This window comes from Zasmidium cellare (assembly GCF_010093935.1).
Source record: "Zasmidium cellare ATCC 36951 unplaced genomic scaffold M409scaffold_22, whole genome shotgun sequence".
In the NCBI taxonomy this organism is placed as follows: domain Eukaryota; kingdom Fungi; phylum Ascomycota; class Dothideomycetes; order Mycosphaerellales; family Mycosphaerellaceae; genus Zasmidium; species Zasmidium cellare.
Window position 1 is genome coordinate 124,038 of NW_022986966.1, and position 12,346 is coordinate 136,383.

Here is a 12,346-nt window from a genome sequence, read left to right on the forward strand (position 1 = left end):
TTTTCCGCCGTAGTGCAACCATCCAAATAACGTGTCTACTTGACGTCGTGGATATGGAGATAAGATTGAGGCTGCAACCAAAATCAAGAATTGACGCCATCTACCCCGCAACATGTGAAAGCAAAGGCGAGCGTAAATGTTGAGTAGCCCGTACCAGCATGCGGCGAAGACTGCGAGCATGAGTTCGTGCGCGCGATGTCGCAATTGCGCAAGCGAGACTTTCGCCATTATAAGGAACTTGAACTTTGATTCCTTTGAACATTCGAGCAGCATTGGCGATGTGGCCGAATGGTTCGGCGTTTGACCTTCCAAGCGCGGCTTCCCGTCCGAAAGCGGAAGGAGGTTGAGAGTTCGACTGATCACCGAATTTCCGAATCTCCTTCCAAGGAACCTTACACAACCTAGGCTCTTGTGTACGACCCCACTCTATGCTAATAACATGGAGCAAAAAACACTAGCCAGTTTCTGAGACGTTATTCGCAGGTTCAGTTTTTGCCCCGGCGTCCGTCTGGCAAATGATTCGATCTTTTTGTTCGTGGTCTTTTCGATCGAAATTCGTCGAAATTCGTCTTTTTGTCGCATAGGCCACCATTTTCAATCATCATACGTCAAGGATGGATAATTGACCTGCCGCTGGAATGCCCGCAACAAATCTTTGCCAGGAGAGAACTCGGTGGTGTTAAGTTCGAGGCCCACCATGAGCGTGCAGAGCAGCTGCGTCTCATGTTCGATATCCGTTCCTCTATACCAGTTATTTTGTCGGAGGGAGAGGATCAATTTGTCCAAGACCATGACGCTGACGAGACACAGGCCAAGGAAGTCGCAGCCTCTCGAGACGGTGGAAGTCTTCCGAGCTTCCAGGAAGCGTTCTTTGTTGTCTACAATGAGCAGCATGAACTGCTCACGTAGCTCATGTGCTTGCGATAGGAGCTCGAACCGAGTCGACCAGTCTGCATCTTTGCGGGCGGCAGCATGAGAATCCGCGAAGATGGAGCGCAGGGTGGTGAAGCAAGAGATAGTCTCAGCCCTCATTTCTGGATCCGGATACGGCTTTGTTGTTATAACATGAAGCAAATTCCTCCAATGCTGGCCTTCAAAGAACGCCTCATCATCGTTGAGAAGAGCCTCCACAAACATCGGCGCAGCTTGCGTACTATCGTCACCTCCTGTTGAGCCTAGGACTTTCGCCATCGCAGCAGCGCCGGCTACATGCTGCGTCCAGAAGACATTCTCGGGGAAGTCCATCATTTCGTAAATAGCCAGGAGCTGAGTCGCGGCTAGCATGTCGGCTTTGTCTTGAAGTTTCGGCTGGAGGACCGCTGCTCGAAGGAGATGCAGTGCCTCAGTGTAGGCAAAAAGCATCTTTGGCTGAGACGTGGACCCAGATATGACCTGTTGAACCTTCGACACGACGCAAGCAATGGCACTATCAAGGTACGGACTCCGGCCGAGAGACGCCGACGCCGATGAGACCAAGCACCATTGTCGACAACGTAATGCTTCCAGTGTTCGATGAGGGTACATCTGGACTATCTGAGCAGCCTGTCGCCGGATATGGAACGAAGCCACCTTCAGCACATCCTCGAAATTGACATTCGGCGGCAGGGGAGGACTTCTCTGATCGAAATGGGTGGCCAGGATCCGAATAGACGCATTGGGAGAGGCCACTTGCTGTTCCTGGCCATCGTTTCGCTTATTCTCATCATCGACATGCTCAATCTTCCGGCGCTTAGGCTGATTTTCCTCGTGAACGTTGGTGGCTCTGCTGACGGGGCTCATGTCAATGCTAAAGGAGCCGAAAGATCCATATCGCGCGGCTGCAGGATTTGTGCGTCTGGCGCTTTCTGATCGAGCCTGGGCACGAGCATTGCGCCCAGTCGGTGCGGAAGCATTGGAGGTTGTCAGGAAAAGCAAAGGTGCTTCGCGGAAGGCAGTGACCATTGAGTCGTGTTTCACGTGGTTGCTTTCGTGGGTTTAGAGGAGATCTTAAGAAGGTACGATGCACTTTACGTTCTCGTAGAATGCAGAAGATCGAGAGGCAAAAGGAGACTACATGGTGGACAGCGTGCACGATGACTGTTTGGCGACAAGAGGAGAAGCGCTGAGGTCGCCAGAGATTGCTTTCCTGGCTTACGTGAGGTGAGGAGCTCGAACAAAAGCGGTATGGTCAAGTTCCCGAAAGGGAAGCTATATTTCACTTTCACGTGACTCTCTGCTGCTTTGCCTGTCCTAGACGACCGTACCATAGAGGTCTTTGAAACTGATGGCAAAGACATGTAACGAAAAAAAGCCGACCGCACTACCACCTCCCAGAACTAGCGGAACAGGTCGAAGTTGCGACCAGGAACCGGCGACGTGATCTCCTTCTTCTTGTCCATCTCGTAGCCATCATCCTCTGCCATTCCCGATGCCTCCGCGATATCCATAGCAATCACCCAAGGTGGGCGTGGCTGCGATCCCAACACGTCCCGACGCTGCCGATACGCCTTCTCGATGTACTCCACAGCCTCCTCGACGCCGATATTCAACTGTGCGAAGTCTACAAGGTTCGACAGGACGGCCTTGGGCCAGCTCTTGAACTCGAGTCTCTCGGGCATCGGCCCCCGGATGGCATGAGGGTGAATGGACTCGTCGACGAGGGTGTCGGGCATGGTGTCCCAATAGCAGGACATGCTGGCGATGTACTCCTCTTCCCTGGTCAATGGCGGTCCCTGGACCTCCTCCTCTTCTTCGCCGTCGCTGGGTGGGACCTCGCTGTGACCGTCGCTGTACCTCGAATATCCATCGCTCTCGTCGCTGCCCGTATCGTCGACTTGGAGCCCGGACGACTCTCCCCGGTGCTTCTTGCGAGGATGCGACTCGGGACCAGCTAGTCGTGGCTCAGGATCATGGTTCTACGCAATATCAGTCCTGTTCCGCAGTACTCGAACTCACCGGGAGTTGGTGGGAGCATTGTGACTTGCCTCGAAACCGCGCCGAACGACCCCATCCTCGCCCTCATGCTGTGAATGCTGCGACGTGGGAGATGCAGATTCCTCTCGCTTTCTCTTCATGCTAGACTCGCGACCAGGCCGACGTGGTGACTGCGAGGACGACATGTCTGCTTGAGTTGTCGGGGATGTGGTCGTGTTGCGGAGGAGGAGCTGGCGTTTGGTTTACATTCGCCACGCCACAGAGGCGGTCCGAGCTTTCACTTGCAAGTGAATATTTTAGGCCAACGCCCATCGAAGAGTGCGCGCGGGTGTGTCAGGCATAAATCGTCTTTTCATTTCACACTGCTTATGATCTCCAATTCTGCGTGAACCCGTGTAACTTATCGATCAAGACAGGCCCCCAAGCGCCCATCTCTTTGTCAATCATCTGCGCAAAGAACCTCACAGCATCCTCTTCACCAACGTCGAGCTTAAAGCGCTCTTCCACCTTCCTCACAGCAGCATCACCGCCAAAGATGGCCAAGCCTGGGATACCAGCATCCTGCATCAACGAGAACAAGTTCAAGATCAGCGAGCTGCTGCGGCGCAGGGTCGTGTATGCAGTGAAGCAGTACTGCCTGAAGGTCTCAAACTGCGACTCGCCGGGGTTGTTGCTTGCGCCGCCCATACCTTCGACCATCTCGCGCGAGAGCTTCATCAACGGTGCCATGGGTTTCGGATCTCGACCGAGGATGTAGCCGAAGTCGATGTGTAGGAAGTGTCCATCCTCTTGGATGAGGAGGTTGTCCAGATGACGATCACCTACACCAAGAAGGTATGTCACAACACAATAGCCAGCAACAGACTTGACGTAGTTGTCCATGGCATCCTTCCGCACTCCGAGAATTGAAGGCGTTCCTGGCGTTGCCGGATTGTGGGCGCGTAGGTAGCCAAGGATGGAGGCTTTGTACTTGGGATCCTGAAGGATGTTCGATACTGGTGCTGTAGCAGGAACAAATTGCACAGCACCAGTGAGAGTGGACGTCGCAAGAATTCGGTAAGGTGTGAGCTTGAGGTCGAGGTTCTCGTTCAGTAGTAGGCGATCCATCAGAGCAATGATCTGAACGACGAGCTGGTCCTGGCGCAAGTCATCGCCAGTCTTGAACAGCAAGGGGTACTTCTCCCCTCCTTCCGTCTTGAAGTTGATGAGAAGCGGTAGCAGCGACGATTTGAAGACATTGCAGTCGTCGGCAATCACACCAGTCGCCTTGATCTCCGGATCGAGTGGAAGTGCCAGTGGTGGATCGAAGACGAGCAAGTCGTTCTTTGGATCTGCCAGCATCTTCTTCAATTGCTCAATCTTGCGAACGCGATCGCCTTTGCCGTTTCGTATGTCCTTACTGATCTTGCTAAGAACAGTCACCAACTCTCCTTGCCGTAGCAATGTCTTTCGCCTGGCCTGGCCTTCGGGTGTATTCTCAAGCTCTTTCATGAAGTCGTAGCTGACACGGGCAAAAAGCTTCTTATTGGCTGGCGACTGTGATGGAACGTCCTCATCTAGCTGCAGTTCGACCATGAGGTACCAATAGAGGAAGTTGCCAAGCTTGAGATTGGCTGCTGAGCGCACGATGAGGAAGGATGCCAAGGAGGAATCGGTTTCGTCCTCTTCTTTGGAGGTCTTCGGCTCGAACTTCAGTGCTTGAACCAGCTGCAGCAGATAAAGTAGTAGCTCGTCGTCGTCGGCTTTGCGCAGTCGGTCAACAGCAAATGCGCGAACGCCTGGATTTCGTATGCTTGGGCCTAGCAACTCCAAAGCATCGTCAACATCAATCTCAACCCACTTTGGTAGCAGTGCTAGAGCTTGGCGGCTCTCAGATGGCTCATTCCAGTTCACCGACTTGACCAGCTTGGTGAGTGCGTGCTTGTTATGGGTTAGATGATGTCTGAATCGCCAGACTTCATCTTTCTCCTTGTCAGACAGTTCCCAAGTCGGACCGCGGGCTATGGTCTTGTTGAGGAAGTCGCGCATTTTCGGGTTGGGCTTCAGGTCTCTATCAAGAGCACTCCGCTGACCACGAATCAAACGTCGATGTTTCGCTTCAGCTGGGTTGTCGGCGTAACCAATCTCGGGGTCGTATATGGATATCAGAGGGCCTCCTCCATCAGTGTCGCTGCCGCCATCCGCATGGATACCGGGCCCAAGCTGTACTTCTGGTGGCGGCTTGAAGTTCACTCCAGCGATCGTCTGTGGTTGGATCTGAACGCTTGAAACTGGAGGTGGTGGATATTCGTGGTCCGTGAAAACGATGGGATGATCGAATCGAGGGAATTCAATGTACAGGAAGAACGTGCCGTCAACGTGATCTGGATCACCCTCAGCACACCGTGGCCCATTATGATCTCCATTTGTCTCCGCGGTCCATTGCTTTCCGATTTGAGGCTTCGTCGTGTCCTTGATTTGCTGTCGCTCCAGCTTCTCCACCTGGCGAAAGACCATCTGATCCAGCCACCGATTCTCTTGTATCTCGCCCATCTCATGCTTTTTCATGAGACCGACCAAGCGTTCTAGCTCAGCGTCTCTCCGACTCTGCTTCTCATCGACGACGTCTGGCTCTTCTGGCTGACCACGCCTGCCACGCTTGCTTGGCTCCTGCCATGGTGTTGTAGTGTCCGAGTAGCCATCCGCTGCCTTATGCCGCCAGATCTTGCACTTCTGCCTGCCCGTTCTCAGAGTAAAGTCATCGTCAAACAAAGATATTGTTGTACCACCAAACGGCACATGGTGACCACGATCTCCACCTCCTGGGTTCACTGGCGACAGATCCCAGACGGTGATGGCCAGCTGAGTGTTGGCCGGCAGTGTGCTATACGAGACAGGCAGCTTGAGCCACTGGTTCCATATTCGTCCATTCTTGAAGTGTTTGTAGGGAGTCTGAGAGGGAACCGTGAGCGGTTTGGAATCGGTGAACGGTTGGACGGTAACGTAGAGTTCGGAGTTTGGGCTGAGGTTGCTGCCTCTGTGGCGTAGGTCGGGTCGTTTGAGGAGGGTGGAATAGGGCAAAGGCTTTTCGTATCCTTCAAGGCGGTTGCTATACGATATCAGCTTTGATTTAATCTTCGAGTGGTATTACAGGTAAACCCACACCTTCACAGCGAGCTCAAGGTGAAGCTCCGAGGAGCTGGCGAACGTGAACGGTTCCATCGCGTGGCAAGTCTGCTGCTCATGTCAGACCGTGTAGAGAAGTGGTCACCGAGAAACGTTGTGCTTTGGCGTCATATTTGCAGCAATCAAGACGGTCTGACGAAAGAATGATTGTATCTGAGGTGGGAGCCTTCATGTGATCGACATCTTGAAGCTACGACTTCTGTCCGTGACAAAAGCTTCGGTCGAGAAGCGAGACACCAGAGAACCGACTTCACCTCGTCTCTTTCAACAACGATCAACAACCATCTGCTCACCGATACCCCGCGTTCTGGCCATGAAGCTATCGTGAAAGCTCCACGAGTATTCTCCCGCAGACACAGCACTAGCTCTGGAACCCGTCTTCACAAAAGAGCGGTAATGCCAGCCGCGCATGGTTCATCTCGATCCGTCCGTTGGCGACTATGCCTCTGAGAAGAAGCAAGAAATAGCTGCGCTCATGTATCCTGAGGAAACTTCGGAAGCTAGCATACATTGCTACTGTACCACTCGGATTGGACTTCAATGGCTACAGTAAGTATATATGGAGCCTGTGGCGTCAATGCAGCTAGATATGCTGCCTAACCGCATCTGGCAACAGGGTGATCTGCAGGCTGTTAGAACCTTATTCTGGACGGCTGAGTGGCTTTAGGAAGTACGGCTGAGCTGCTATTAAGAAAAAGGACTGCCGCTTTGTATGCCTCCCAATCAAGAACTTCGCATTTGGAGCTCTGCGCGAGTCCTGCAAGAAGTAGTGCGAGGACATGGCAACACCGAAACAGTTCCTGTTCCTCGAGTGCGAGGGCAGCACCGGCCGTTCAGCACGCTCGAGCGAACAGTCAAAGAATCGGCATGCTCAACTGTCGAATATGCACAGGGGTTCAAAAGGCGTCAGCGAGGCGGGTCCACTCTCTGCTCCTTTGCCCATCCAGATCAAGTTCAAGGCTTCAGAGGGAGTCATCGAACCAGAAACCTATTTTGGACGATGTGCTCGTTGCAGAAAACGCCGCAAGTTGAGACCCCGACATACGGACCTCCTATCTCGGCTGCAGCTAACGTTGTTCAGCTTGTACTCTTGTCAAGCCGGTGCAGCCAGTGCGATAAAGACGGCGCATCGAGTCTCCACAATGGCAGCGTGCAGGAGACAAATGCGCTAAACAGTTCCGAAAATACGGGTTCGTCGACATGGACATTCGGAACACCCTCACCTCTCCCGCATGTATCCTATGGCATCTCATGCGGCATGCATGATCGTCCAACAGACCACAAAACCATGCATTACTTCGTAAACTTTGCCGCTCTCGATCTTTCGGGTTATCTGCCAGGCCGCTTCTGGGATGGATTTGTCCTGCAGGGAAGTCAATCAGAGCCAATGGTCCGGCAAGCAGTATTGGCAGTGTCAGGCGCTCACTTGGATCACTGCAACGAAGGCCTCATATCCGCAACATCCTTCGCTTCATACCAAGCGTCCATCAAAAAGCTTCGAGTCTACATGGATCGAACACCTAACCCTTCGCCCGATCTTGTGCTGATGTGCTGCATTCTGCTGTTCACTTTTGACCGTCTTCGAGGGGACAGTGCAGCCGCCGCAATCCATCTCCAAGGTGCAATGACCATACTGGCCAACGCCAGAAAAGCGCTGAAGGGGCATGAACACAACACCAAGACAGCAGAGACGAGCCAGGACAGTATCAATGGTCTAACCAACATGCTCTTGCAGATGGACATTGAAGACACGATGCCCGCTCTCGATCATGGTCCACTGCTCGACATTGGTATCGATGCGCCAGAAGTTTGGGCCCAAGAACCTCCAGTGATGAAGTTCTTCTCTCCTCATGACTTCATGGGCTCCTGGATGCGCATTTGTCACGCCGTATGGGCATTCATCGGCAAGTATGCCTGCTGTAGGCATGCCGACCAAATTCCACAATTTGTGTTGGAGCACCGCAGGAATCTACAGCGTTGGGTGAAAGTCTGGAGACAGGCGCACAAAGACTATATCCTCCTGGTTGGCATACCAGACGTCTCAGACCTTCCCACGACTCCGCCTTCTCCAGAACTCAATCGCCTCATCATCGACTCGATCAACGCCCTCATCATCGAATCCCACTACTTCGTCATCAAATCCGTACTCGCCGAGTCTCTCCCTTCCCCTTCCAGCACACGACCCTGGGATATCATCGCGGAGAAGATGTTGCAGTGCGGCGAAAAGGCACTTTCACTGAGACAAACTTATCGAAACATGCACAGCCTACCAACCTGCAAGACCTTCTCGACCCACGTCGGCATCGCAGAATCGTTGTTGTGTCTCTCGCACAGAACGACTTCACCTGACGTCAGAAGCAGAGCACAGATGCTCATTCGAGGGTTCAGAGATATATCCGGTGATTTGACGGGCGTAACGGCTTTCTTTGCAGGATATGGAGCACCTCCAAAGGACCTCATGCTGATATATGAGAAGCCTGGCCACTGAATGGTGGGTATTCTTGTCCTGCTCAGCAGAATGGAAGTCTGCATGCAGCATCTCTCCTGAATCTTGGAGTCGAGTCGGCTGGCAGTTGCGATGAGTATGCCACACTGAAATAAGGACCGGAAGTAGCCACATGCGCAGCTCGGGGATCCCAAACCACTTAGAGGACAAGCGTATGCCAAAGCAACGATACGAACAAGTCGAAGACCGGTGGCCGGAGACTGGAGTCGAAGACAGGGAGCAGAACCAACAGGGGCTGCAACGAATGCTTTCTTCGAAGAGCATTCCGAATTTTGTTTTGCCAGCAGAGTTTGTGCCACACCCAGTTCAATTGAGAAATCAATTGCCTTTGTTCAACTGCTGCTGAGATATCTTCTCCTCAGAAGCCAGGTGAGGCAGGAAAAGCTAAGGCTTGTCAATTGATCGATAGAACTATGTACCATTACTTTCCCTCGCCCTACATTGGCATTACTTTGAATTTGTTGCGACGACCGCCAGAGCATTTGCATGTGAAAATGGCTGGAAGTCCCACGACTATTTTCTCGCGATCCCACGTCTCTCGGCACTTCGCGTGACGTCGCGCGATGGCAGTTGCGACACGGACGGATCTGGCCCGAGTTCAAGGCGCGATACCCAACAACACCTTCACTTCACTTTCGCTCTGCCATAAACGGAATATCTCCGCAGCCTTCGCGATTGTGGCTCTGCTTTGACGACTTCGCCTCATTGTCATCATTACTTCGACGACAACACGGCGGCCTCAGCGGCACGGGCAGGCGCGTCTGAAACCGCAGCATACTGAGACCAACATCGCGGCTATCCACCTCGACTGCTATGCGACATGGCGCGATTGAACCATAGCAGGACTCTCCACCCTGCACGCAGCTCCTCGAATACACCATCACCTTCGCCAGAACCCAGCGACACGAGCGAGCAAGAGAATCGCGATCCACGTGCCATGCAACGCGACAAGGGCAAAGGCCGTGCCGTAGACCCCCCACGCCGGGATTCCCTTCCAACACCAGTATCTGATGAGAGCGAGACGGCAAGAGGACAAAAGAGGAAGCGGACAGAACAGGCGACACAGTCGGGCGAGGCTCAAGATGAGGAAGATGACAAGTTCACGAAATACTTCGATCCCAACCAGAATCCAGAGATAAGGCGGCAAGTGAAGCGCAAATCGCGAGCTCTTGAGCGCGAGTTCAATGGTAAGTACAAGCAGAAAAATACGTTTTGGCACGATTGACACAGCATGCAGAGAATCGCGACGAGCTGCTACGAGGAGACGGAGACGGATTAGCGCAGACTATCAATCGTGCCAACAACGTCTTCAAGAATGTCAAGCAGACGAACGATGCCACCCTCGACTCACGTCTCATGGTCAATGTCTCCGACCTGGCATACAAGAAGTCGGCACAGCTGGTGTTGGGCGACAAGAGCAGTGGAATAGACGTGGATGACTTCCTCTCAAAGTGCATCTACTTTATGAGGAACGGAGGTCCAGCAAATGCTGAAGACGCTGGAAATGCCAAGCAGACCCAACGGCGAAGAACACAGCGTCGCGATGACGACGAGGACCAGGATGACGACGATGACGATATTGGTGGTGCTTTAGATTGGGAGCTCTTGGGACGACATGTCTGTTTTCCCTACAATTCGCGACCGCCATGCCCATCGTTCCTTCTCGGACCACTATCGGTGGAGAAGAAACAACGAAAGCAGACGCAGCGAACAGCAAGGCAAACCAAAGACACGAGCAGGGAAACGAGACCCGAAGCACTCACAAGAGCAGACCTATCGCAGTCGGATGAGAATGGCCTTACAGCCATTTGCGCTCGCATTCGCAAGCATCTCATGAAGCACATCAACGACAAGTCTTCGTTGGCATCGCAGACGTTCGACTCGCTTGAAGATTTGAATACACCGGAGGGAAAGGCCTTCTCTCGAGAACACAGAATCACCGCAGAAGGAGGACCTATCTTGTTCGACTACGCCCTCCATCCCACAGACTTTGGACAGACGGTGGAGAACTTATTTTATCTATCCTTCCTCATCAAAGAAGGGCACGTCGGGCTTGGTTCAGACTCGGATGGGCTACCAGTGATAAGTAAGTCCAGACCAAAACCTTTATATTATATGATCCCACTAACGATCAACGTCCGTAGCACCGGTCAACTTCGCCTCAGCAGAAGAGAGGCAGGAGCATGCCAAGTCAAGCAATGTGAAACGGCATCAGGCCGTGTTCTCAATCGATATGGCTACCTGGCAGGGCCTGGTCAAAGTCTTCGATATTCGCGAGCCAATGATACCGAATCGAGAAGCGGAACCGGCGACTCAGGTGGGCGCAAGAGGATGGTATACATAAAAGAAACGGTGATGGCGAGGTCGGAACTTTAAAGGAGATACCCCTTCATCGATTATATTCAAAACATGACTTTCGAGCGAGGCGTTGGGGTTTGGCCGTGTTTATATGTACTACCTGTACGAGTTGGCTGACCTTCGAGGGCAGATTGTGCTCCTTCGCTTGCCTCCAGACTGTCTACTCTCATCGTTCCGCCTCGACTAGAAAGCACCAACATCCCTCCGATATAATTTCCAAGGCGACCAAATCCCACCTCCCAAGCAACCGCAGCGAACATTCCAATCCTCACAGAAAACAAAGCCCCTACACCCCCGTAATCCCCCGATCCACCATATCAATCATACTCCAAATCGCCCTCAAAACCGGCACCCGTCCCTCCAACCCCAACTCCCCCGCCCTCCTTAACGGAACCCCCAGAATCACCTCCTTCTCCAGCGCCCGTCCCTCCCTCCGATCCTGGTACATACTACTGAACACCTCCCCGGGCATATCCAGAACCTTCTCGACCAACTCATCCGGTAAAGAGTCCGCGAGCGGGATCCCGAGCGTTTGTCCTACGAGGAGGACTTCGCGCATGAGGGATTTTGCTGTCTGTGTTGCGGCGGGGGAGGAGCGCAGGTAGGACTGCACGGATGTCCCCGTGAGGGTCGTGAGGGGATTCCAGGCGGCGTTCCAGATGACTTTCTCCCAGCGCTTGAGCTGGACGTTCGATTCGATGTTGAATTTCGTGCCGCCTGTCGTGAGGAGGTGGGCGAAAGTTTTCAGACGGTCTTGTTCGATGTTGGTGGGGAGGGTGGCGTTGGGGAATAGCCCGATCTGCATATCTTCATTTTTGCCGTGTTCGATCACGCCCGGGGAGGTCTGCACGGCGCCTGTCCAGGTGACGCAGGAGATGATTGTGTTAGCAGGGAAAGTTGAGCGGAAGGGGTCTTCGTTGCCGACGCCGTTTTGGATTATTACGAAGGTCGTTGAGTCGGACACGCAGGTTTTGAAGAGAGGGGGGATGGTGCTGGGGTTGATGGCTTTGTGGGCGAGGATGATGTAGGCGAATTTGAGGGGGGTGGCGTCCGAGGGGGTTTGGAAGACGTTGGTGGGTTTTATGGTGTGGGTGCCGTGGAGGGCGGAGGTGATGTGGAGGCCCTGGGGGTTGGTTAGCTGGGGATGGGATGGTGGGAGGTGGTAAGTACGTTTTGTTTGACGGCTTCGTAGTTGGATCGAGCGATTACGGAGAGGGAGACGTTGGGGTTCTTGCTGAGGATGAAGGCGTAGAAGCCGCCGATGCTGTGGATGGTGAGTGAATATATCTTGGAATGTGGATTTACGAGTAGACTTACGCCCCTAGTCCGAAGAGCAGGACGTTGATCTTCTCGCCATCATTTGATGTTGACATCTCCTCGATAATATATCCGTTTGCAGGGGAT

At 53.2% G+C, this 12,346-nt stretch overlaps 6 protein-coding genes across 6 annotated transcripts; 2 read left to right on the forward strand and 4 right to left on the reverse strand.

Moving 5' to 3' along the window:
- Positions 1-594: 594 nt before the first annotated feature.
- On the reverse strand, positions 595-1,941 carry M409DRAFT_24181 (uncharacterized protein; the record flags this gene model as incomplete). The annotated part of the gene is made up of 1 exon (XM_033807121.1): positions 595-1,941. One exon carries the CDS (start codon positions 1,939-1,941, stop codon positions 595-597), a length of 1,347 nt encoding a protein of 448 aa, XP_033666220.1.
- A 447-nt stretch (positions 1,942-2,388) lies between these two features.
- On the reverse strand, positions 2,389-3,098 carry M409DRAFT_55746 (uncharacterized protein; the record flags this gene model as incomplete). Its single annotated transcript, XM_033813086.1, has 2 exons — positions 2,389-2,869; positions 2,935-3,098. 2 exons carry the CDS (start codon positions 3,096-3,098, stop codon positions 2,389-2,391), a joined length of 645 nt encoding a protein of 214 aa, XP_033666221.1.
- Positions 3,099-3,279: 181 nt separating this feature from the next.
- M409DRAFT_55747 (uncharacterized protein) lies at positions 3,280-6,114 on the reverse strand (the record flags this gene model as incomplete). The annotated part of the gene is made up of 2 exons (XM_033813087.1): positions 3,280-6,001; positions 6,056-6,114. 2 exons carry the CDS (start codon positions 6,112-6,114, stop codon positions 3,280-3,282), a joined length of 2,781 nt encoding a protein of 926 aa, XP_033666222.1.
- Positions 6,115-7,366: 1,252 nt separating this feature from the next.
- Positions 7,367-8,566, forward strand: M409DRAFT_24183 (uncharacterized protein; the record flags this gene model as incomplete). The annotated part of the gene is made up of 1 exon (XM_033807122.1): positions 7,367-8,566. One exon carries the CDS (start codon positions 7,367-7,369, stop codon positions 8,564-8,566), a length of 1,200 nt encoding a protein of 399 aa, XP_033666223.1.
- Positions 8,567-9,404: 838 nt separating this feature from the next.
- Positions 9,405-10,928, forward strand: M409DRAFT_67200 (uncharacterized protein; the record flags this gene model as incomplete). The annotated part of the gene is made up of 3 exons (XM_033817301.1): positions 9,405-9,771; positions 9,822-10,670; positions 10,753-10,928. The coding sequence occupies 3 exons, from the start codon at positions 9,405-9,407 to the stop codon at positions 10,926-10,928; spliced, it is 1,392 nt and encodes a 463-aa protein (XP_033666224.1).
- Positions 10,929-11,228: 300 nt separating this feature from the next.
- On the reverse strand, positions 11,229-12,315 carry M409DRAFT_55750 (uncharacterized protein; the record flags this gene model as incomplete). Its single annotated transcript, XM_033813088.1, has 3 exons — positions 11,229-12,065; positions 12,113-12,206; positions 12,260-12,315. The coding sequence occupies 3 exons, from the start codon at positions 12,313-12,315 to the stop codon at positions 11,229-11,231; spliced, it is 987 nt and encodes a 328-aa protein (XP_033666225.1).
- Positions 12,316-12,346: the final 31 nt, after the last annotated feature.